Source organism: Gobius niger (assembly GCF_951799975.1).
Source record: "Gobius niger genome assembly, chromosome: 12".
Taxonomy (NCBI): domain Eukaryota; kingdom Metazoa; phylum Chordata; class Actinopteri; order Gobiiformes; family Gobiidae; genus Gobius; species Gobius niger.
This window is the reverse complement of record NC_136863.1, coordinates 18,513,915-18,536,878: the sequence shown is the minus strand read 5'-3', so window position 1 is coordinate 18,536,878 and position 22,964 is coordinate 18,513,915. Positions and strand designations below refer to the sequence as shown.

At 39.0% G+C, this 22,964-nt stretch overlaps 1 protein-coding gene across 1 annotated transcript; it reads left to right on the top strand.

The window, feature by feature from the left end:
- The first annotated feature begins 1,887 nt into the window (after positions 1-1,887).
- Positions 1,888-21,869, top strand: LOC306971237 (aminopeptidase N-like). Its single transcript, XM_079567434.1, has 21 exons — positions 1,888-2,379; positions 2,844-3,775; positions 7,442-7,584; positions 8,151-8,284; positions 8,375-8,492; positions 8,877-9,031; positions 9,449-9,562; positions 9,684-9,827; positions 9,926-9,991; positions 13,072-13,137; positions 13,400-13,548; positions 13,648-13,724; positions 13,803-13,936; positions 14,012-14,067; positions 15,117-15,264; positions 15,360-15,448; positions 16,860-16,967; positions 18,203-18,370; positions 18,876-19,016; positions 21,024-21,087; positions 21,503-21,869. Exons 2-21 carry the CDS (start codon positions 3,168-3,170, stop codon positions 21,710-21,712), a joined length of 2,892 nt encoding a protein of 963 aa, XP_079423560.1. The 5' UTR covers positions 1,888-2,379; positions 2,844-3,167; the 3' UTR covers positions 21,713-21,869.
- The last annotated feature ends 1,095 nt before the right edge of the window (positions 21,870-22,964 follow it).

Sequence of the window (22,964 nt, the reverse complement as noted above, 5' to 3'; positions counted from 1 at the left end):
TTTTTGCACACTTTTGTGCTTCTGTTCTGTGACCTAAAGAGTGGCTTAAAAATCAAGAGCTGTACCATCTTCACTTGCTGCGGGACACAACGAGGCTACAGTCGGTTCCCAACACCAACCAACAGCAAGCGTCAACATTATGCACAACGGTGAGTTTCATTCAAGTGTTTAATGTAATCTCCACAATTTATTTGAAATTTTACATGTTGCACTTGTAGCTGGAGCTAAATTTCAATCAACTCAATGGGATTTACAAATTGCTGGCCACTTTGCTGCAGTGTAAATGCCTCCTAACCACCGTTTTTATAATTTGTATGATCATAAAGAATAAAATAGGTGGTATTATGGACCCATCAAAGGATTAGAAAAAAATGTTTTGTATTTCTTTCACCTTCATAATTTGTATGATCATAAACGAGTACCAATAGATGCTACGTGTGACTATCAAGAGTTTACAGCAAACAACTTATTGATAAACAAGGTATGTATATAATGAGCCAAGAGTTTTTGTGTCTAAAGTGAAAATGTATGTCACCAACGGCAGCTTTATGTTTCGGTGTTAAGTAGGTTTTACATAAGTTCTGTGAACCTACTTTTGAGTGTGTAAGTTCACTCCTTTTCCTGTTTATGCTACTCAAATAAAGTAAATAAACAACTTTTTGTACACAGCAGAAATGCCTTTGCCAAACCTACTAGGGGGCATATGAATGATGTTGCAACAGACCAAAGCCTTTCATGCAATTCTTTCTAGAATAAACAGATAAGGAAGACACGCAAGGAGATGTTTCAACTGTGTGTTCTCCCTTTTTACTACAATGAAAACGTATGAAATAGTATGCCTTGTTATAGTTCTAGTTTAAATATTGTAGTCAACTAGGGTTACATACATTAATACATACCTATTTCGTACCTAACCTAACTGACCTAACCTACTCTAATCTAAAACTACCTAACCTTACATTTACTACCGATACGAATGTATCAATTTAAAAAGGGTACACACTATATGCTCACACACATTAGAACATATTACCATCAGACACAAGCTACTTTATTCCTTTTTTTTTTTAGAGGTCCAGCTAGGCTTCAATATCCATAAGCGGGACATCATCTCTAATGAAAGTATAAGCACATGCTCTTTGTAGTTTAAAATTCTAGTTTTTATCTAAATAGCCCCTCATCCCCTGCTCATATAGGCTACTGAAAGCTATACAAGTTTTGTTAAATGTGTTGGACAAGTGGTCATTGTTTTTATTCGAGACTGAATTGCAATGTTGTCACTTATACAATTGTCTCTGTGCCTTACTTCAAATCATAACAACACCGCCCAAGAAGTGACTTCCTGTTTCAATCCTGCACGCCAAAATAAAAGCACCATCTTATTCATTAGTTCAGCAGTTCATTAGCTTAACTTTCTTTCTGCCAAACTATTAACAGACAAAACACTTAAAATGTGTCTTTTTAATCATGTTCTTGTAATGTTGCAGATACCTGCTGAACTAATCAAGGAGACGAGCTGTGTGCTTTTATTTTGGCGTGCTGGGTCGAAACAGGAAGTCGCTTCTTGGGCAGCGTTGTTATGATTTGAAGTCAGTTGTGAAAAACTAAAAGCATCTTTTTTTTTACTGACCCATTGTGTCATTGCATCACATCATTTTTGACTGCTTGAATTAAATCCACTATTTCAATCCCAGTACTTCCGCCCAAAATCAAACAAAGCGCATGAGCAACTGAAAAGTCCTAAAGCCTTTTCTGTGCTTTGGGTGAACCGCTGTACTCTGTGACCACCTGTGAATCATTGTGCAGCTTAATTTGCCCTGACGCACATCTCAACATGATGACATACAAGGAATTTAGTCGATCACTGTGAAACCAAAACAAGTCCAAAATGGCTTTCTTAGAGAGCATGATCTAAAGCAGAAACTCCTGATGTGCCCATGTTCTGTGTGGTTAAACTGTTTGATGAGAGCCATGTTGATTTGAATGTAGAGGCTACAGCTGCAAACAAGCAGTGCAAACAGGCAGCTCCAGTCCACTCTTGTCCCGAGGTTAGCATGTTTTTGTGGGCGGAGGTCATGATTGGTGGTCCCTGGGGTCAAGCTCTAGTTAGTGATGATGTCCCAAATCCATTGTTTTAGCTCCTCCACATCTTCAGTGGTTATCCCACTTCCTAAGGTCTCCTCCCTTCATACGCCTGTACTTAAGCAGGAGTTTGTCAAGTGTGCTTTTGGATAGAGCTGATTATACCTCGAGGTGCGAGACATCGACTGGCTTTTATGGATATACTAAAATATTTCGCACACTGTTTAATTATCTGTTTATTTTTCTTGGACAGCTGTGGTGTGCTTAAGATGGGATGTTCCAAGAGAGGCAGGCTGAGTGAGTTCATTGTAAACATTTCTTAAATCCTTTTAGAAATGACTGACAAAGTATTATGTTCAGCAATGTTTGTATTTAGTGCTTTTTTAAGTTAATTATATTATTACTTTGTTACCTCTAGTAATCGTCAAATTGTTGGTGACAAGCTCACTCACATCAACTTGTCTCTTATAATTAAAGTGTTAATAATAAAGTCATTTTTACCATAAATATTTCTTAATGATCAATTCTAAATAAACTTGTTGACTTTTACCAGTCAACAACTAAAACTGATTAATAAAAGTCTACTCTAATCAAAGTAAAGATTCAATTTTTTGTGTACTGCATTAATTTATTTTAAAAAATAAGAAATTAAATAATGCTTTCATAAGTTTCAGTTTAATGCAGAATAGACTCAAGATAAGTACTATCTGTTGAGCACAAATGTAAAGCAATATTACTTACTCAACACTTTGTGTTCTTAGGTTCAAGTGTAGCTGGTTAGGGTCCACCTCAGTGTTGTGCGTGTTTTGGATAAAGTGTTCCTGGAGGTTAACCTAACCCCTGCATTAGTGGCACCACAGTAACCAGCTCCAGATGTGCGCTCCAGCCCGATCTCACACATGTATTTACAACCAGCACAGTGACATCACTCCACATCCTCACGCCTTCCTTTAGTCTTTGCTCCTTCAAGCTAATACTTAATCGCAGTGAACCTTAATCACACGCCAGCCAGTGTTACAGGAGTGGACAAGCCAGGGACTTGGCAAGAGGAGCAAGTTTTCAACTTTCAAGAAACAGCCGTCAAGATGTCGAAAAACTCATGTGTGTCCAAGGCTTTTGCTGCCATCTTTGGCATTCTGACAATCCTCGTCACTGGGACCCTGGTGGGAATGGTTATTTTCTATAAAATGGAGTTACAAAGACTCAAGCCGACGCCACCGCCAACGTACCCATCCACAACCCTGGCCCCACCACCTGAGATGCGTCTCAGAGGAGATGTCCTGCCAGAAAGCTACCAGGTCTTCATCCAGGTCTACTTCTACACCAGGATCATTGAAGAAGTCAATGTAACCAGTCCCAACCAGACTTTGACTTTTGATGGAAATGTCACTGTCCACCTTCAGTGTGTCGAAAAGACCAAAACCATCTTCCTTCATAGCCGCCACCAAAATGTTTTCAAACCAACAGTGAAGAACAGAGACTCAAACGAGTTGTTGGGAGTTGAAGACTATATTTTGCACAAAGATGAATCCCATTTTTTAGAGATTGTGTTGAATGATGCATTAGAGGTCGGAGGGAATTATAGTTTGTTCCTCGCCTTCTCAGCAGACATTAATGAGGACCTGGATGGACTATATTTGAGCACTTACAAGGAGGGAGAGCCGGAGAATGAAGATGACCCGAATGCACAAAGGTGAGCTCACATATGTAGATTATCATGTTATTACTATATAGATTATTCGATATTTTAATGATTCTGTTTGGAGTTATTGTCACCCACTCACTCACTTAACGCTAAAAAAAACAAAAACGACAACACAAAAACAAACGGAGAAAAGGAAAAAAGGAGTGTCTTTATATAATAAATAAATTATTTTCCAAATTAAATCACTTGAAATGAGAACACTTCATTTTACACTCCCCTTGATACATTGTAATTTAGTAAATTTAGTTCAGTGTAATGGGCTTTGTAGCAATGTGTAATAAGTTGGACCTATGGGTTAGATACACAATGGAATAATACGTATTAGCAATATGTAGGTATAGAATGTAATAAGACATAATTCTAACTCTAACCCTAACCTTAAGCCCTAACCCTAAGGGTCTTGTGTCCTATTACATTATGTACTTCCAAAGTACTAATACAAGTTATTCCATTGTGTACGTAGTACATAGGTACAAGTTATTACAGATTGTTACAGAGCACATTACATTGTACTTAATTTAGTTAGGTACAATGTATCAAGGTAGTGTAAAATAAAGTGATACTGAAATGAACCTTCAGGGTTCAACATTCCAGCCCATGCCATAATAAAGACATAATAGCAGACATCTTAAGTTTGTTTTCTCTTGTGCAACATTTCAACTGGTCCAGATGTTTCAGACCCTGACTTGAAAAGGTAAATGTTAATTATTATGGGCTTAGAGGACCACCTTTCTGTATTTTTTACTCAAGGGCAAGGGTCATTGTGTTATGTGAAGTGAAAATGATGAGCAGTTCAACTGAGTTTGTGGACTTTGTAAACAATGCTTTATAGCCATGTTACAATCAGATTTTTGTGGACAGACTTCCTGCTATGCTGTGAATCCCAAAGTCATTATGTTTGAAATTCCTGAGAGTGACACAGCACTTTAATTACTCTGCCTGGAAGCCTTTGCCTGTTGAAGAAACATAAAGCAAGTCAGAGAACATGCATGTTTTAGATCCCTTCCAATAACACTCAAAACACTTTTACTGAAATGAATTACTTGAAGACACTATAACTGATTTTTTTTTTTTTTTCTTCCAGAATTGGAATGAAATTGATTTTGTTGTCCTTTAGTATATTGTGAATTTAGACATTTTGTTTTGTTTAATACACATACATAGCTTTTGCCTGTTCTATTTCAGACTTTATGTATACATTTTGTCCTCTCTTTATCTGGACACTGGTTAAATGCCTGAATAAATTAAATCTGAAATTGGGATGCTATAAATATGTTAATAATATATGAATTAATATGAATTGGCTTGCTCTAACGTTGTAAAAAAAAAAAAAAACAGGCATATGGTCTTTAAATATGGTAAAGTAACAGATTAATTAGCTCATTTGTTTGTACAGTGAAGCTATATACTGTTATCTTCTGTGACTTCATTGTTTATATTTGTCCTGTTACTATGTGGAAAGGTTTGTCTCTGGACGTCCCAGTAAATGACAGCCCTCTAAATAATTATGTTTTATTTGGCGGGGGCAGTGCGTGGTAATTAACAAGAGACACATGTACACAAGCACAACATATTTCTTTTGCTGTTCATTGTTTCAGCCTTCCAAGGACGAAGGGGGAGTCAGAGCACCACAAACCACCCCTGCAATCTGGATGGCCACCTCTGGGGCAACCCAATTCAGTGGGGGGTCATTAAAGTTCAATTACATTTCTCTTGTTTTATCACCAAATTATTCATATACAAATATAGTCAGACTGGACACTATGGTAAACTGTGGTATACTGGTGCAGTTCCAACAGAAGGGGGAGCACCAGGTATACAAGATTTCGAGATTGTGCTCCTGCCTTGGTGGTGGCATGGATTCACCAAGTGGAGAGTGTATAATTGATTGACTGCGGAATTCTTGATTGACTGCGGAATTATTGGTTTTCATGTTCTTTATTGATTGACTGCGGAATTCTTCCGCAGTCAATTATTGGTTTTCATGTTCTTTATTATTGATTGACTGCGGAATTCTTCCGCAGTCAATTATTGGTTTTCATGTTCTTTATTATTATTCCTCTTCCATCTTTTTCCCGATTTTCTCCAGCTTTCAGCACCTTCATGCTTTGTGCAATTTATGCAAGTTATGCATCAAAACGTTCCGCATGTTGAGGAGAAGGTGCTATTACTTTTGGGACTTCTGCAACTTACGGTTTTTCCGCAATCGGCCAAAATGTCGGAGATTTTTCCCATTGACTTATAATGGGGCTGCCGCAAATCCATGCTTTTCTGCACTTTTTTCTGCATTTTCTGCAATTTCTGCACTTTGTGCATGTTCAGCTTCTGCAACTTGTGGGTTTTGAGAAAAAATTGTCCTTCTGCAGTTTTCCAGTTTTTTTTTATGAGAGTTTGAAATTTTTGCATTGGTGTGTATGGGGGGAATCCAGCCAATGGGGAGACTCCAGGCCTTTCAGCCATTTGTGCAGCTTCTGCCAATCAAGCACTGAGGCCATTTCAACAGTTTAACCAGTTTATGGAATATAAAAGTTTATGCAATATTAATAATTTTTGCAAAGTAACCACTTTATGGGATTTAACCAGTTAATGCATTTTAAACCGTTTATGCAACTTAAGAGTTTATGCCATTTAGGCTTTATGCATTTTAAAGCGTTTATGCAATTTACATAATTTATGCAAATTAACCCATTCATGCATTTTACCAGTTTATGCAAATTTGAAGAGTTTATGCAATTTCTGCATTCGCTTCCCGCATTTCCGCAGTCAATCGCAATGGCGCAGCCATTGCATTTCTAGTTATTCCTCTTCCATCTTTTTCCCGATTTTCTAGAGCTTTCAGCACCTTCATGCTTTGTGCAATTTATGCAAGTTATGCATCAAAACGTTCCGCATGTTGAGGAGAAGGGTGCTATTACTTTTGGGACTTCTGCAACTTACGTTTTTTCCGCAATCGGCCAAAATGTCGGAGATTTTTCCCATTGACTTATAATGGGGCTGCCGCAAATCCATGCTTTTCTGCACTTTTTCCTGCATTTTCTGCAATTTCTGCACTTTGTGCATGTTCAGCTTATGCAACTTGTGGGTTTTGAGAAAAAAATGGCCTTCTGCAGATTTCCAGTTTTTTTATACGGGAGTTTGAAATTTTTGCATTAGTGTGTATGTGCGAATCCAGCCAATCGGGAGACTCCAGGCCTTTCAGTCATTTGTGCAGCTTCTGCCAATCAAGCACTGAGGCCATTTCAACAGTTTGACCAGTTTATGGAATTTAAAAAGTTTATGCAATATTAACAATTTATGCAAAGTAACCACTTTATGGGATTTAACCAGTTAATGCATTTTAAAGCGTTTATGCAACTTAAGAGTTTATGCCATTTAGGATTTATGAATTTTAAAGCGTTTATGCAATTTACATAATTTATGCAAATTAACCCATTCATGCATTTTACCACCTTATGCAGTTTATACAGTTTATGCAACATGACATTTTATGCATTTTACCCGTTTATGCAAATTTGATAATGCAATTTGAAGAGTTTATGCAATTTCTGCATTCGCTTCCCGCATTTCCGCAGTCAATCGCAATGGCGCAGCCATTGCATTTCTAGCTGATATTGAATCTTGATTTTTAACATGACTGCCTTCCTGTGCTCTCAGGTATCTTGTTGCCACAAACTTGGAGCCAACCTCTGCCCGGACTGTGTTTCCTTGTTTTGATGAACCTGCCATGAAAGCCCGCTTTACCTTGACCGTTATCCACAGAAAAGAGACCACAGCTCTGGCCAACGAGGACCAAGCAGGTATCTGTTTTTGATTACTTTCAAAGTAGCTTTAAACCAATAATAAAATAGTCCTGAGTGTCATTTAAAGGAATAGGCCACCGTTTATAATTTTTTTAATGTTGTTAACTTAGACGAATTGATGCTAGCTAGTCCTTGCACGTGCCCTGTCACGTAAACAGAGCACAGAAGGCGTTCGGGAAACACATCTAACTCACTGTGATGTCCAAGTGTTTTAATGTGAACAATGATTCCAGTATTTAAACTTTTAAAATCTTCATTAGTTTACAATTGCTACTAATCCCATAATAGTTAGCGATATGACATCACATTCCCAAACTCTCCTCCTCTCGTCTATGGCCCGAAATGGGAGTGAAGTTAGAAGCAAGCACGCTCTTCCACGCTTTCCCTTTTTAAATATGGTTACATAAGCCTTTACACCATCCAAGTATAGTCACACAAAATTAAACATGTCGATTTTAAGATCGCTTAAAGATAAGACAACAACGCATCAGTTCATCTAAGAACCTCTTCCTTTAAAAGACTAAAGCAAGAGTGAAAATGAACTCTGCAAACTCTTTTGTCAGATTCAAACCTAATAGGCGACGGTTGGCTGTGCACACGCTTCCATCCCACTCAGGTGATGTCCACATACCTGTTCGCCTTTACTGTCTCAGAGTTTACAGCGAAAAAGACTAATCATCCGCATCGCAAAATCCATGTAAGTCCAAACCTCCAAAAATGCAGTCACATTAATTCCCAATATAGTAATCTTATGTTTGGTTTAATCTTGGCCATTGCTTGTCAACAGACATACGCTCGACCTGAAGCCACTGACGCTGGACAAACAGATTATGCAGTCAGCATCACCGGGAAAATTCTCGACTTCTACCAGGACTATTTTGACATTGGTTACACCCAGAAGCTTGGTAAGGCAACCACATAAAATAACCACATCAAATACAGAATATTCCAAAAAATAAGTGGTCCCCAACAGCACCACCGTCACATACCACATTTACTGCTGGTTATGTAAACTCCCCATGAGCTAATGCTATAGAGATGCTCTTTCAGCAACTGTGCTCTTATTCTCCTTCCTTGTAATTTTTGAGCTAGTTAATTTTTGCTCCCTCTTATCAAATTCAGGAACAGAATTTCATTTCCTTCTTACATTCCAATTTCCAATAAAATCTGGGCAGTTCAGTTCTAGCAGTGTTATAAATGATTGTATTGCATGGTTTTATTCCAATGCAAAGTATATTATATGATTGTTTTTTTGCAATAACAGTGACTCTGACTTATCTTTGGTTCAGACCAGATAGCCCTGCCGGACCTGGCCCCGGCAGCAATGGAGAACTGGGGGCTCGTGACATATCATGAAGGAGCTCTGCTGTACAAGGAGGGTGTGACCTCGCAACAGCAAAAGGAAAATATTGCTTTTCTGATCGCGCACGAGCTTGCTCACCAGGTCAGGCACCACTGACATTTACCTACATTACACTTCCTTATGGTTTGGTTATAAACAGAATCTCCTCCCATCGTCTCTTTACAAAAATATATTTGGTCATCTTTAATAAGTAAAGAACAAGCTCTCACCAAATCTCATCAACTCTCATCTGTTTTACTTAAAAACATCTCACGAGTTGTCCTTCTGATCAGCTCATTCCCCCTTGATCCCTGCTTATCTGCTCCAGGAGAACCTTTGCAAATCTGTTTCACATTAACCATTTTTATGTCACAGGCTTAAATCATGTGTCCCATAAATCGGGCAACAGGCTTTTATTCATTCAAGTTCAGCTACGTGGCTGACATGTGCCTTCATATTAAAGTCATCACTAATGTGTTTCGTGTTCAATAACACTTGTTGTGTTCTCGTGTCCGACAGTGGTTTGGAAACCTGGTCACAATGAAGTGGTGGAACGAGGTGTGGCTGAATGAGGGTTTTGCCACTTACATGTCTTGTCTGGCCGTGGATCGGGTGCTGCCTTCCTTGAAAGTGGTACAGTACTGATCAACAAATATCAGGAGAACCTATTTTGTTGTAACCATAATCAATATATTTATGTAACCATTTATTGTAATGGTAAAAGGTACTGATATACTTTATATTGTCTCCTCAGAGGGACACGTTTCTTGCAAATCAACGCCAGGCAGCGTTTGAAGTGGACTCCTTAACCTCGTCTCACCCCCTGACCCCTCCTGCCGCAGAGGTCCAGACCACGGACCAGATCATGGAGATGTTTGATCAAATCACATACAGCAAGGTACACGCGCACACGCTACATGCACACATCACTTGTTCTCTATGTTCTGTCTTATTAGTGAAAGGTAAACGACCCACGGCTGTCTGGTTGCATTGCAGGGGTCCGCAGTGCTGACAATGCTCAAGGATGTGTTGGGAGAAAGAGTTTTCCACAAGGGCATCAAGGTAGGACACACAGATAGAGACCATCAACTTGAATTAGCAACACTGAATCAGTGAAAATAAATACAGCTTCACTTTTAGTGAGCCATGCCTGCCTCAAGGCAATTCCATAAATTCTACGAGCAAAATGAGGTAATAATGTTTTTACAGCCAACCACGCATCTGATTCTTATAATGAACATTTACAGCGGTTTGTTTTGCCCAAACTTAGCGACATGTTGCAAACCTGGCTTTAGTTTGACTCAAATAGGTCAATTCCTTCTCAGCCAATGGTTGCAATTGGAAGAAGTTAAGTGAATTTCAAGTTTGTTTCAACATGAAAATAAAATTAAGCATTATTTACAGTAACAGCCCGTCTGTTGGAAGGGGCTCAGGCAGTTATCCCAGGAGGGGAATATCTTACAATCAAAATGCAGCTTAACATAAGTGATTGCTTTTGCCTTGACACAGCTAAATGACCGTCTTCATGGATTCAGTACATATGGCGCCATTCAACATATCCTAAGAAACACTACACTAAGCCTTTGTTTCAAGGTAACAGTCTAGTGCACTACTACCTGACAAACTGCACTGAAGGATAAAAACCAGGTTGTTATTGATACCGTGCAATAGGAAAACCTGCAGGATTTCACAATAGACATTCACTTGAGGCAAGTAAACTCTGCAAACGAGTGAGATGTTAAAATGTAGCCTTTGTACCCTCTTAACTCCCACCTGAACCGAGCCCATCTGAAAGATGAAAAAGTGACAAAACCCAACAAAAAAAGCAACGAAAAAGCAACAAAAAGTGACGAAAAAGTGACAATAAAGTGACGAAAAGGTAATGAAAAAGTAACAAAAAGGTGATGAAAAAGTGATAAAAAAGTGACAAAAGAGATAAAAAAGTGACAAAAAAGTGATGAAAAAGTGACAAAAAAGGATGAAAAAGTGACGAAAAGGTGATGAAAAAGTGATAAAAAAAAAGGGCCGAAAAGGTGATGAAAAAGTGACAAAAAGGTGATGAAAAAGAAACGAAAAGATGATGAAAAAGTGATAAAAAAGTGACCAAAAAGTGACAAAAAGGTGATGAAAATGTTAGACAAAAGTGATGAAAAAGTGACGAAAAGGTGATGAAAAAGGAACAAAAACGTGATGAAAAAGTGATACAAAAGTGACAAAAAGTGACAAAAAGTGATGAAAAAGTGACAAAAAAGTGATGAAAAAAAGTGACGAAAAGATGATGAAAAAGTGATGGGAAAAGTGATACAAAAGTGATAAAAAGTGATGAAAAGGTGATGAAAAAGTGACAAAAAGGTGATGAAAAAGGAACGAAAAGATGATGAAAAAGAGATAAAAAAGTGACCAAAAAGTGACAAAAAGGTGATCAAAAAGTGAGACAAAAGTGATGAAAAAGTGACAAAAAGGTGATGAAAAAGGAACGAAAATGTGATGAAAAAGTGATGAAAAAAGTGATGAAAAGGTGATGAAAAAGTGATACAAAAGGGACAAAAAGTGATGAAAAAGTGATAAAAAAGTGATTAAAAAGTGACGAAAAGGTGTTGAAAAAGTGACAAAAAAGTGATGAAAAGGTGTTGAAAAAGTGACAAAAAAGTGATAAAAAAGTGACGAAAAGGTGATGAAAAAGTGACAAAAAAGTGATTAAAAAGTGATGAAAAGATGATGAAAAAGTGACAAAAAAGTGATAAAAAAGTGATGAAAAGATGATGAAAAAGTGACAAAAAAGTGATAAAAAAGTGATGAAAAGATGATGAAAAAGTGACAAAAAAGTGATAAAAAGTGATGAAAAGATGATACAAAAGTGACAAAAAGTGATGAAAAGGTGATGAAAAAGTGACAAAAAAGTGACAAAAAAGTGATGAAAAGATGATGAAAAAGTGACAAAAAAGTGATAAAAAAGTGATGAAAAGATGATGAAAAAGTGACAAAAATTTGATGAAAAAGTGACAAAATAGTGACAAAAAGGTGATGAGAAAGTAACGAAAAAGTGATGAAAAAGTGATGAAAAAGTGTTTAAAAAGTGATTAAAAAGTGATTAAAAAGTGACGAAAAGATGATACAAAAGTGACAAAAAGTGATGAAAAGGTGATGAAAAAGTGACAAAAAAGTGATAAAAAAGTGATGAAAAGATGATGAAAAAGTGACAAAAATTTGATGAAAAAGTGACAAAATATTGACAAAAAGGTGATGAGAAAGTAACGAAAAAGTGATGAAAAAGTGACAAAATATTGACAAAAAGGTGATGAGAAAGTAACGAAAAAGTGATGAAAAAGTAATAAAAAAATGACAATAAGTGATGAAAAAAAAGTGACAAAAGATGATGAAAAAGTGACAAAAATGTGATGAAATAGTGACAAAGTAGTGACAAAAAGGTGATGAGAAAGTAGCGAAAAAGTGATGAAAAAGTGATTCAAAAGTGACAATAAGTGATAAAAAAGTGACGAAAAGGTGATGAAAAAGTGATAAAGTGACTACAAGTGATTAAAAAAGGGACGAAAAAGTGACAAAAGGTGATGACAAAGTGACAAAAAAGTGACTAAAAGGTGATGAAAAGTGATGAAAAAAGTGATAAAAACTGACAAAAATGTGCGATGAAAACACAACAAAAATGTGGCAAAATGTGTGACAAAACTGCGGCAACAATGGCACCAATGCCAATGGACTATAGGCCAACAATGCCAAAGTTAAAGCGGGGGTTAAGAGGTTATGCAACATTATTACATCACCTCATCATCTAGGATCATACTTGAGAGTGTTTATTTTAACTTCATAACAGTCTCTTTCGTTTATGTGTTGATGAAAAAAATATATGTATATATCTTGTGTAAAATGCATAAAAAAGACTGCACAAATGAGCCATAAATCATGATAGAGCAGATTGTTGGAGGGCGGTAAATCAGACTTTTGACCCCAGAGCCGTTCAGCGCTAGGCCATGATTGTATCTTTTATACAAATCCAGATGCTAGCTCACTCCACAGTCCTGATGTGACCTGCTCATCCAGCTGTTCATTGCCGTCGGTTCTGAGAAAAACACACCAGTAATTACTCATTCCTCCGAACATGTACTTCTTTTGTGTTTGTGCAGATCTACCTTGACAACTTCAGACTGAAAAACACTAATCAATATGACGTCTGGGATGCCATGGAAAAGGTATCAATTGTTATGTAATATGTAGTAAATCGTGCAATTCCTCTTAATAAAAACAGACAAGAGCAGGCAGTGTACAAACTCTCTGAAGTCTGTATCACAATCATTTCCGCAGTATTCAAGACAGTTATGGAATATCTCAATTTCTTTCCTTTTCAGATTATTGGGGGCAATTAAACAGGAAGCTTTAAGGCCAACTGAAATGTATCATTGGCCTCCGAGTCATAGTTTGGACAGTTTGGAGAAATGTTGCTTTTTTCTTTAGGCCCAAAGTGAATCGTTTAGTCGCGTGGACATTGTGGAAGTGATGGACACATGGACCAATCAGATCGGTTACCCAGTCATTACCATCAACACCAGCAGTGGAGACGCTTACCAGAAGCAGTTCCTGTATAATGACACTTCTGAATCAAGGTACTCATGCACAAATCACTACAGTGAAGAATATGTTGCATTTTACTGTGTTCATAATAAAATGTAATGTGTGAAATGTAATGTTTATTCTGTGTTAAGCTCTTTATGGCAAATTCCTGTCAGAGCAGCAACTGCCTCCGGTAAAACATCCCTGGAGTGGATCTATGACAAGAAAGGTAAAAGCTCACAGAAAACTGAAATAAGTATTCAAATGAGATGTTTGTTGTTATGTTAATGAGTTGATCTTTTAACAGTGACTAAAGAAATGTTCATATCAAAGAAAGGAGAGTGGATCCTGGCCAATGTGAACTGCACTGGTTTCTACAGAGTGAATTATGACCTGGATAACTGGGCTCGACTGTTGAGTGAGCTGGAGAGCAATCCTCAAGTGAGTCTGGGGTCGGTTATTATCTCATATGAATAAATATTGATAAAACCTGGTACATTTTCATTTTTTTTGCAGAGCTTGCCATTGTTAAACAGAGGACAGCTGATTGATGATGCTTTTAATTTGGCGAGGTAATTAAATTGAAAGCCACACTGTGGAACATCACATGCGGTTACATGTTTTTTTTTACACTACCTTGACACATTGTACCTCACTAAATTTAGTACGATGTAATGTGCTATGTAACAATCTGTAATAACTTATAAATACGTGGTAAACACAAAATTTGATGATGTGTATTAGTTCCGGTACTTTGAAGGCAGACAATGTAATAACACATAAGACCCACAACCCTGTTATAGGGCAAGTGACTATTTTTGGTAATTTCCGCACACTTTACAAATGGCCTCCCTGTTGCACATCAGTAAGGTAAAGAAGCATGTAGTCTTCACTCAGCCCATCAGAAGAGATCACCCTACATCACTGATCTAACAACTTTGGCATTTCACCAATCAGCAGAGACCGGTCGCGCTCTAAACTTCCTGTTTTCTCTGAAGTCTGAAAAAAGACCCAAGTCTGGCTAAACTCATGGTGCATTTCTTAAGTTGATGAAACTCACAAATTTTATTGGTGAATAATTGCGCTAAGTTGTTGTGTTGTTGTTGTATCGGTTTTGGAGGACGTAGTTAAATAAGTGAAATTACAGCATGAATTACAGCATGAAAAAGGCAGGCACCATATTTGATCATATGCCCTGTTCACTTAAACCCAAAGTTAATTAGCTTTGTCCATATTTGGACATGCCTGTTGCATCTATTATTCATACTTACAGCATTTTCTTGACAAAAGAACCAATAAACCCTAGGACTGTGTTTTTATGTTGCCAAAGGTTATTTTTAGAACAATGTTTAGGCAAACGATATTGGAGGTGACTGACCGACTCCCACTGCACGTAAAGCACAGTCACATTTGAAAAAAATCTTGCCTATGACAGGTGTGATCATTCTAACATCAATGTCACAAAACACAATGTCTCTTGAGTATGCATTGTTGCATAGCACATTACATTATACTAAATTAGGTGCAGTGTATCAAGGGTAGTGTAAAATAATGTGTTTCTGTTACTTAATTCCTGAATAGTTAGTAAAAGTTATTAACTGTAATATGATTGTGTTTCCAGGGCAAAACAGGTCAGTGTGACTCTGGCTCTGAATTCCACTCGTTTCCTGCGTAATGAGACTGAATACGTTCCCTGGGAGTCCGCCACGAGAAACCTCCAGTACTTCATCCACATGTTCGACCGCTCCGAGGTCTACGGGCCCATGCAGGTGCTTCTTTTTTTGTTATTACAAAAAACATTTCTCTTATGATACTGTACTTGACTTTGTTTGTTGAAAAAAATCATGCATCTTTTCTCTTACAGATGTATCTTCAGAGTCAAGTCAAAGTGCTTTATAATTTCTTTAAAAACTACACAGACAATTCAACGGTCCCAGACGAGGCCTCCTCACAGTAAGGGCACCCTAAAAAAACCACAATGTACAGCCTTCTGCAGTTGCCAGTGCAATTACTAGAATAACTGTCGCCTTTTTCAGGAGTTTTTTTTTTTTTATCATATAACTGTTTTATTTCTTTTATTTAACTTTTAAAATATAATTCTCTTTCTCCCTTTTTACCTGAGTAATTATTTGGGTCACTAGTTTTTACTCTACTTGAGTAAAATTATTCTTAGCTAACGTTATGCTCTTGCTTGAGTAATAACTTATGGCAACTCTGTGCTGATTTGTATTTATTAAGGTTAAATCTAGAAGCTGAAGTTCTATTTCAAAACACAATGAAGGTCGAAGTCGGCAGGCAGGTGTATAATAGATGGAATGTAAATGTTTGGTTGTACCATGTCATTCATACAGCAGAGTCTTGAGTCACATATTTTTATTTTGTACATGCTCCCTCTTGGTGATGTCATCAGGAGACACGGGGTCAATTTTCACAGTTATGCTGATGATACACAGTTATACATCTCCATGTCTCCAGATGACACCAGGCCAATAGATGCACTTTTTTAACTGCATTTTAGATATATAACTTTCTCCTGCTTAACCAGGACAAAACTGAAATGTTAATCATCGGCCCTGAGGCCCAGAGAGAGAGACTTTTACCCAAACTACAGTCACTGTCTATTAATCATTCCTCACAGGTGAAGAACCTGGGTGTGATCTTTGACTCTGAGCTGGCGTTTATTCCACACATTAAGAATATCACAAAGATAGGTTTTTACCATCTAAAGAACATAGCCAGAGTCCGCCCCATTCTCTCTCGGGCTCTCCCTGCTTTCTGGTCTTCCCAAAAAGAGTATCTCAGGTCTACAACTTTTACAAAATTCAGCAGCTCGTGTCCTGACGAAGACCAGGAGGCGGGACCACATTACACCGGTTTGAGAATCGCTGCATTGGCTCCCTGTGTGTTTCAGGATCGATTTTAAAGTTCTTTTAATGGTTTTTAAATGTCTTAATGGTCTTGGTCCTTCTTATCTTTCAGATCTGCTTTTACCTTACGAACCTTCACGGCCCCTTCGCTCCTCCGGCAGGGGGCTCCTAGTTATTCCTAAAGTCAACAAAAAGACTCATGGTGAGGCGTCTTACCAATATTACGGCCCTCGCCTCTGGAACGACCTGCCGGAGGAGCTCAGGGCTGCAGAGAACGTTCATGTTTTTAAGAGCAGGCTCAAGACCCACCTTTTTAGCTTAGCCTTTAACTGACTAATCTATTTATTTAATCCTAATATATAAAATGTATATATATGGGAGGTTGTCCCAGGCGCATTGTTTTAAATGTTGTAATCTGTAAAGCACTTTGTGATACCTTTTGGTATGAAAAGCGCTTTATAAATAAAGTTTGATTGATTGATTGCTCTTCACTGCAGGTTAAACCAGGTCAATGCCATTAAAGTGGCCTGTGCCAACGGCCTCCCCGAATGTCTGGACATGGCCACAGGCTTGTTCCACGTCTGGATGACCAGCGGCACCAACAAGTACGTATTTTCACACTAATTAACCAGCACAGAAGCATTTGAATTCATTCACTGAAAATGACTGAAAACATGTAAAAAGATCATTAATAAACAAAATATTTCATTGGTTACCATCAACAAAAGCTGGCCTGGGAACACCGATGCTGCTGTGTGCGCTCAAATCATTTCTAACTGCACAACAGCCTGGGGGCCATGGCCGAAATGTTCGCATGGATTTGGGGACCAATCACAGAATGAGGAGGGATGGCAAGACGGAAGCTTGGAGTTTGTTTACTGATAAAAAAAAGTTTGAAAGTTTATTTACAGATCCAACATGACAGCAGCGACTCCATCTTTTGATTACAGCGGGTACGTCATAGGTCATCTGATACGATGATACGATTGGCTATGGCCACGTGCAGACACATATGATAGACATTCGTAGCGCCCAATAAACGGCTATAGGGGATCGCAAACCACAACTCTCCTACGAGCCGGAGGCTTCTTTCCGGTCGCCAGGCAGCATAGGGATTGAATGGAAGCTCGCCGCTCTCCTCTCTTCCGTCGCTCTTGGCCTGAGCCCGGCGTCAGGCGGCTGCAAGCGGGCGGTGCATGCAGCAATAGACACACACGGCCTGATGGTCTCGCGAGAGCAAGGCGCCTGCTCATCTTAAAGGAATAGGCCACCGTTTTTACATACTAAGATATGTTCTTACCTAACCTTAGCTGAGTTAATATATACCGTCTGGTCTTTGTCCGTGCGCTCTGTCACGCAAACGGAGCACAAACGCAGCCTCTCCCACATGTCATATAGCTCCAAAAATGCTCACGATAGAAGCTACCAAGCTCTTCCACTTGTTCCCTATTTAAATAAAGTTACGTGAAGTGTTTTCATGTGAAGTATATTCATGGTGGCGCCCACGCGAGCCTCCGGAATAAGGTGAACGATCAAAATGTCGTCACATTTGGGGGCCGTGGTAGGCATTTTACATTTTAAACAAATGATAAAAATCCTATGATCGGCAAAAACAATGTTCATAAACCGGGCATTGCTTCTCTTGCGCTGTAACAGATCTATCATTTTATAAAACCGTGCTAGAGGCCTGGATGCATCAGCTGTTGCCTACCATCCACCAAAACATCCGGCGAAAATTGTGGAAGTAAACAATAACAGCGATCGCTAGTATTGATGGTCCCCAGACTAAATTTAACTTTAGCTGGAATCCATTTGCCTATGACTATTCATTTCTTTATAGGATCCACCCAAACCTGCGCTCAACCATCTACTGCCAGGCTATAGCCGCGGGGGGGCAGAAGGAGTGGGAGTTTGCCTGGGACCTGTTCCAAAGCACCACTGACCTCTCCGAAAAGGTCCAGCTCAGAGAGGCCTTGACTTGCACCAAGAAAATCTGGCTTCTCAACCGGTCAGAAACTTTATTTACTCATGATTTTAGGAAAAGGCCAGTCTGAAATTTAGATTGTCTGGGAGAATGTGGCTTAGTTCCCAAGACAACACAGGGAAGACTTATTTTTTCTCAAATTAAAGGGATAATGTACAGAGGCAATAATAAGCTCACAGAGACAGAGATGTAATGCTCTGTAATCAGTAACTTGTGGCATAAAAAGAATCATAATGGTAAGTGAACAGTGCTGCTGTGGTACACGGTTTCCTCATTGAGTTTGTAAAATGTATTTCTGGGCAGGTATATACATCTATTTTTGTTGACAAGTTGTTGAATACATGAAATGATTGAAGCTGGACTGTGTAACATTTCATCCAATACTTAGCACATGATGCAAACATGAAACTCATCATGCTTATCATTAGTGAATAATACCTCAAGTATACGCTGACTGCATTTCGGTTAAGCATATTATGAGATCACCTTCCAAAGACTGTGATGTTGAATGACTCTTCCTGTAATCCAGATACCTGGAGTACACCTTGGACCCTGAGAAGATCCGTTTGATGGACGTGTCATCTGTAATCAGCTCCATTGCGAGCAACGAGGCGGGACAGGCCCTGGCGTGGAACTTCATCAGAGCCAATTGGGACTATGTCAGCCAACAGTATGTAGCTGTTTTCACAACAACCCCATACTCTGCACTCAAATAATATATTTTTGAGAAGCATTCCTTTGAGCCTTAGTGTTGTCCAGCGACTAAGATTTTTATGGTGTAAAAAACTCTGAACTTGTGGTCAGGATGTGGATTGTTATCTTTCCTAGTCCTGCTCTGAGGGACATGGTGGCTGAGTGGTTAGTGCTCTCACCTCACCAAGTGGGGCCTTTCTGTATGGAGTTTCCCCGTGTAGAAAGTGGGGTATGATAACAGTGGCAGTGCCAGGTCTGAGGGTCCTCCTGGTGTGTTTGATGCTGTTGAGATAACAGGCTAAAGCTCCTATTCATTTGATTAAGATGAGCCTATATCATCCTCAATGCTAAAGCATGAATGAATGAAGAACTTTTGTCTACTAATAGAAAAGACAGTGTATCCCCGCTGAGGCTAGGGCTATCTCGAAAGAGAGATTATGAATCTCAGTTGGACTTCCCAAGCAAAAACAGTGGTACTAGTTTAGACTTGGGACATTCTGGTTTTGTCCTTCATTTGTCCTGGTTTAATTCTAGTTTAGTCCTACTTTTTCCCCCCTTTATGTTGTTGGAGTGAAACAGAAAGACTGGTAAAGGGCAGACACAAATTTAAAATGCAACTTGGGAACCCTTGTGCTTGCGTATTATTTTCCAAATCTTCCAAAACTTTATCATCTTCCACAAACAGCATTAAGCCTCGGTCGTCGTTGAGGTTTGAGGCCAACAACACACACTTAGTTATATATATATATATATTATATTTGGGGAAAATTACATCCAGCAATGGTGGAGGCCAGAACATGTGCAGGGTGGAGAGGCTGAGAAAACTCTCCACAAAAGTAAAATGTTGCACATTGTAAAAATGTTTGGACATGATACATTTATTCAGAAAGTAGCAGCAGTACTAATGCAAGTCACAGCACTGAGAATAATTTATCACATAAGGAAGGAGATATTTATATGTATATGCATTTTGTCTATTTAGTACTTAGTTTATTTAAATTATGTTAAAGGATGTAGAAGTAGGTGTAGTTTATTTACAATCTGACAACATTACATAGTAATGACAACTCAAAAGGAGAAGACTGAAGCAAGAAAGTACCTACCTTAATTTACCATTAATTTCAGAGTAATACAAGTGAGGACCAATTCAAATACTTAATAGTCTATCTTTCCAATAGAAAAGAGTCCACAAAAGGCATCCACAGCACTGAAAATGTACACGACTGAAACGCATGTGTCCAGCTGCAAGCCATCCCCAATGGGGGTAATAATAATGGAAGTAATAGCAGCATCTCGTATTCATAGTTCGACATTACGTGATAAATTCCTGAGTTTACCAGGTACAAAACACTGCATACTCTATATTGTAAAAGGATTGTCATACGCAGGCATATACGGCTAGAGCGTGTAAATGTAATGTTTACATGAAGGAATATAAAGAGCAAACAGATAAATGATGGACTCATCCGTCTGAAGGTCTGAACCAGGCCTAAATAACTCCTAAACTGACTCACATTATGACCTGTGGTTTCACTAGAAACTGTGTATATTACTCAGGTTATACGTAAGAGGACCATGAGCTGAGGTTAGATAGACAGAATAAACAGTCCTAGTAATAAAAACTTTAATTAACAGTGTCATCGTCCAAAGGGCTACTGTGTAATTTATGCTTGTCATTAACTGCCTAGTTTGCTGTTGCCAGGAAATCACAACATACACAATACTGTACACAGTTTAAACCAGTGTTTCCCAACCAGGGGTACGGGGATTTTGAAATCACATCATTGTCTTTTTTACTTTAAACTGATGTCTTTCTATACAAACTGCAACAACGTTGAGATCGGGGGTACGTGGATTACCACTGAAGGGTTCAAGGGGCTCCACAAGCCCTAAGTGGTTTGGGAACCACTGGTTTACACAACCAGTTACTGAATTCATAATAGTTCTAGCTCAATATCTAATATATTTTGTTTTGTTGGAACAGATATCCATCCTACCTGATTCATGAAGTTACCAGCAGATTCTCGACTCCATTTGAACTGGAGGAGGTAAAGATTTTCTCTCTGCTGACTTGGACACACCCTGATATCCTAACAGCAGTTTTATGCCATTACTGGGTTTCTGCAATAGCGGGAATTTCTTATCCAAGCGGCCTTCAAACAGTAAAACTGGGGTATATGCAGTCATTTGGGAACTATACTGCCCTCTAGAGACAAAGCAGAGTCTCCGCAGTCACCAAACTGAGACATTCATAATCCCTTTACAGGTTTTAACAAAACAGGATGCATAGTTTATGATACTACAGTCATTCCAAGACTTGGGTTTGGCACTTGAATTGTGTATGTGACTTGTTTTCGTGCTGGACGTGTTCAAAAAGCAGAATTGCAGCCACATTATCATAGCTGGAGTGGAGTGAATGTATAAAGCTTTCCTATATCATAACTGCATGTTTTATGCTTTTAGTTGGAGCATTTCGCTTCAAAATATGACCTGGGCTCTGGAACTCGAGCGGTGGAGAATGCAATGGAGCAGACACGGGTGAACATCCATTGGGTCAACGAGCACAAAGAGACTGTTCTGGACTGGTTCCTGGCTGAGACTACTATTACTACTACTGCTACTCCTACTACTAATACTAATATTACTACTGCTAGTACTACTAGGCATTACTAATACTAATACTAATACTAGTAGTTTCTGAATTGATTTGAGATACCAATAAATTCCCACCCAATCTCTAGTCATCTAACACGACTTAAAAAGTGTGGCTTATGAATTTAGCCAGTTTTTCATTATTAACCTGTTACGACCCTGGCTCGTGAGGCCGCAACAACGGGCCTCACGAGCCCTTTGTTGTAGACCTGCCCCGCCCACTTTTGCCTCTTTTTGCTTTGTCTCGGCACTTCCGGTAGAGTGTGAATCCCGTTCATTTTAACGGAGAACGAGGGAAAATGTTCGCCGCTAAAATCTGTTTAGTGGATTGATTTGTGTAAAATGTCCAATGTTCATTTGCACCAACATGTCAACACTGCAACGTTTCTCTGCGCAGCCTGAAAATGGCTTTGTTTTCGTGTTGTAGCTAATTTTGTCTGGACTTCTCCAGTCCAATGTTAACTGATAGGAAAAAAGGAGCGGGCACAATTCAGGAGCCGTCCTTAAAAGGGCTGCGGCTTTAATTGCAGCCAATCACCTCCACGCCACACAGCCTGCTGAACACAAAATTATTAAAGTGCGGGCCAGGAGTGTGCAAACTATGCACACAAACCAGCAGACCTGTGTCCCCTCTATGCTTTCACGACCGATGGAAGCGTTGATTACGGACTAAACCAGCAGCCTGGACTTGGCCACAGACTCCCCCCAGGATAAATACTCGCGGAATGAACGACTAGCCGCAGCATCCTGAGAGCTGCACTCCCCCCACGACACTACCAAAAAAAAAAAACAACAGCAACACTTCCACCGCCTAAATAGAGGGCACTGGTCACTAAACACACAGGCTTGTCACTCCACCTACCTATACCTCAAACCGATGACAAACATGAAATAACGATCCCGAACCCAGCTGATTGCAACAGGGAACGTCGCACCGGCTCTGCTCCCAAAAGTACTTCAGCGCATTGAGTTGCCTTGTGTACGAAATGCGCGGTATAAATAAAGTTGCCTTGCCTTGCCTAGGTCAGTGGGTCAACAATTTGGCACTAAGTGAAAGAAGTCTGTCAACTTCCCCCAAAAAACGCCTTACAAAAGAAAAGACGAGACAAGAAATGTATAGAGGATGAAAATGCGTTACTGACTGCAGCAGAAGTTTTAGACAAGCCCCCACTTGCTACGACCCCGGCTCGTGAGTTTTTTACTCTTCGCGAGGGTGTCACACACTCTTAGGCATAAAATCTGCATAAAATGGACCAATAAACAGGTCATACTG

Excerpts from the sequence above, each read along its gene's own strand:
- LOC306971237 (XM_079567434.1), top strand. The coding sequence starts at position 3,168 with ATGTCGAAAAACTCATGTGTGTCCAAGGCTTTTGCTGCCATCTTTGGC. Across the intron at positions 9,032-9,448 it reads CGCACGAGCTTGCTCACCAG|TGGTTTGGAAACCTGGTCAC; the intron begins GTCAGGCACCAC and ends CGTGTCCGACAG. Across the intron at positions 16,968-18,202 it reads ATGACCAGCGGCACCAACAA|GATCCACCCAAACCTGCGCT; the intron begins GTACGTATTTTC and ends ATTTCTTTATAG.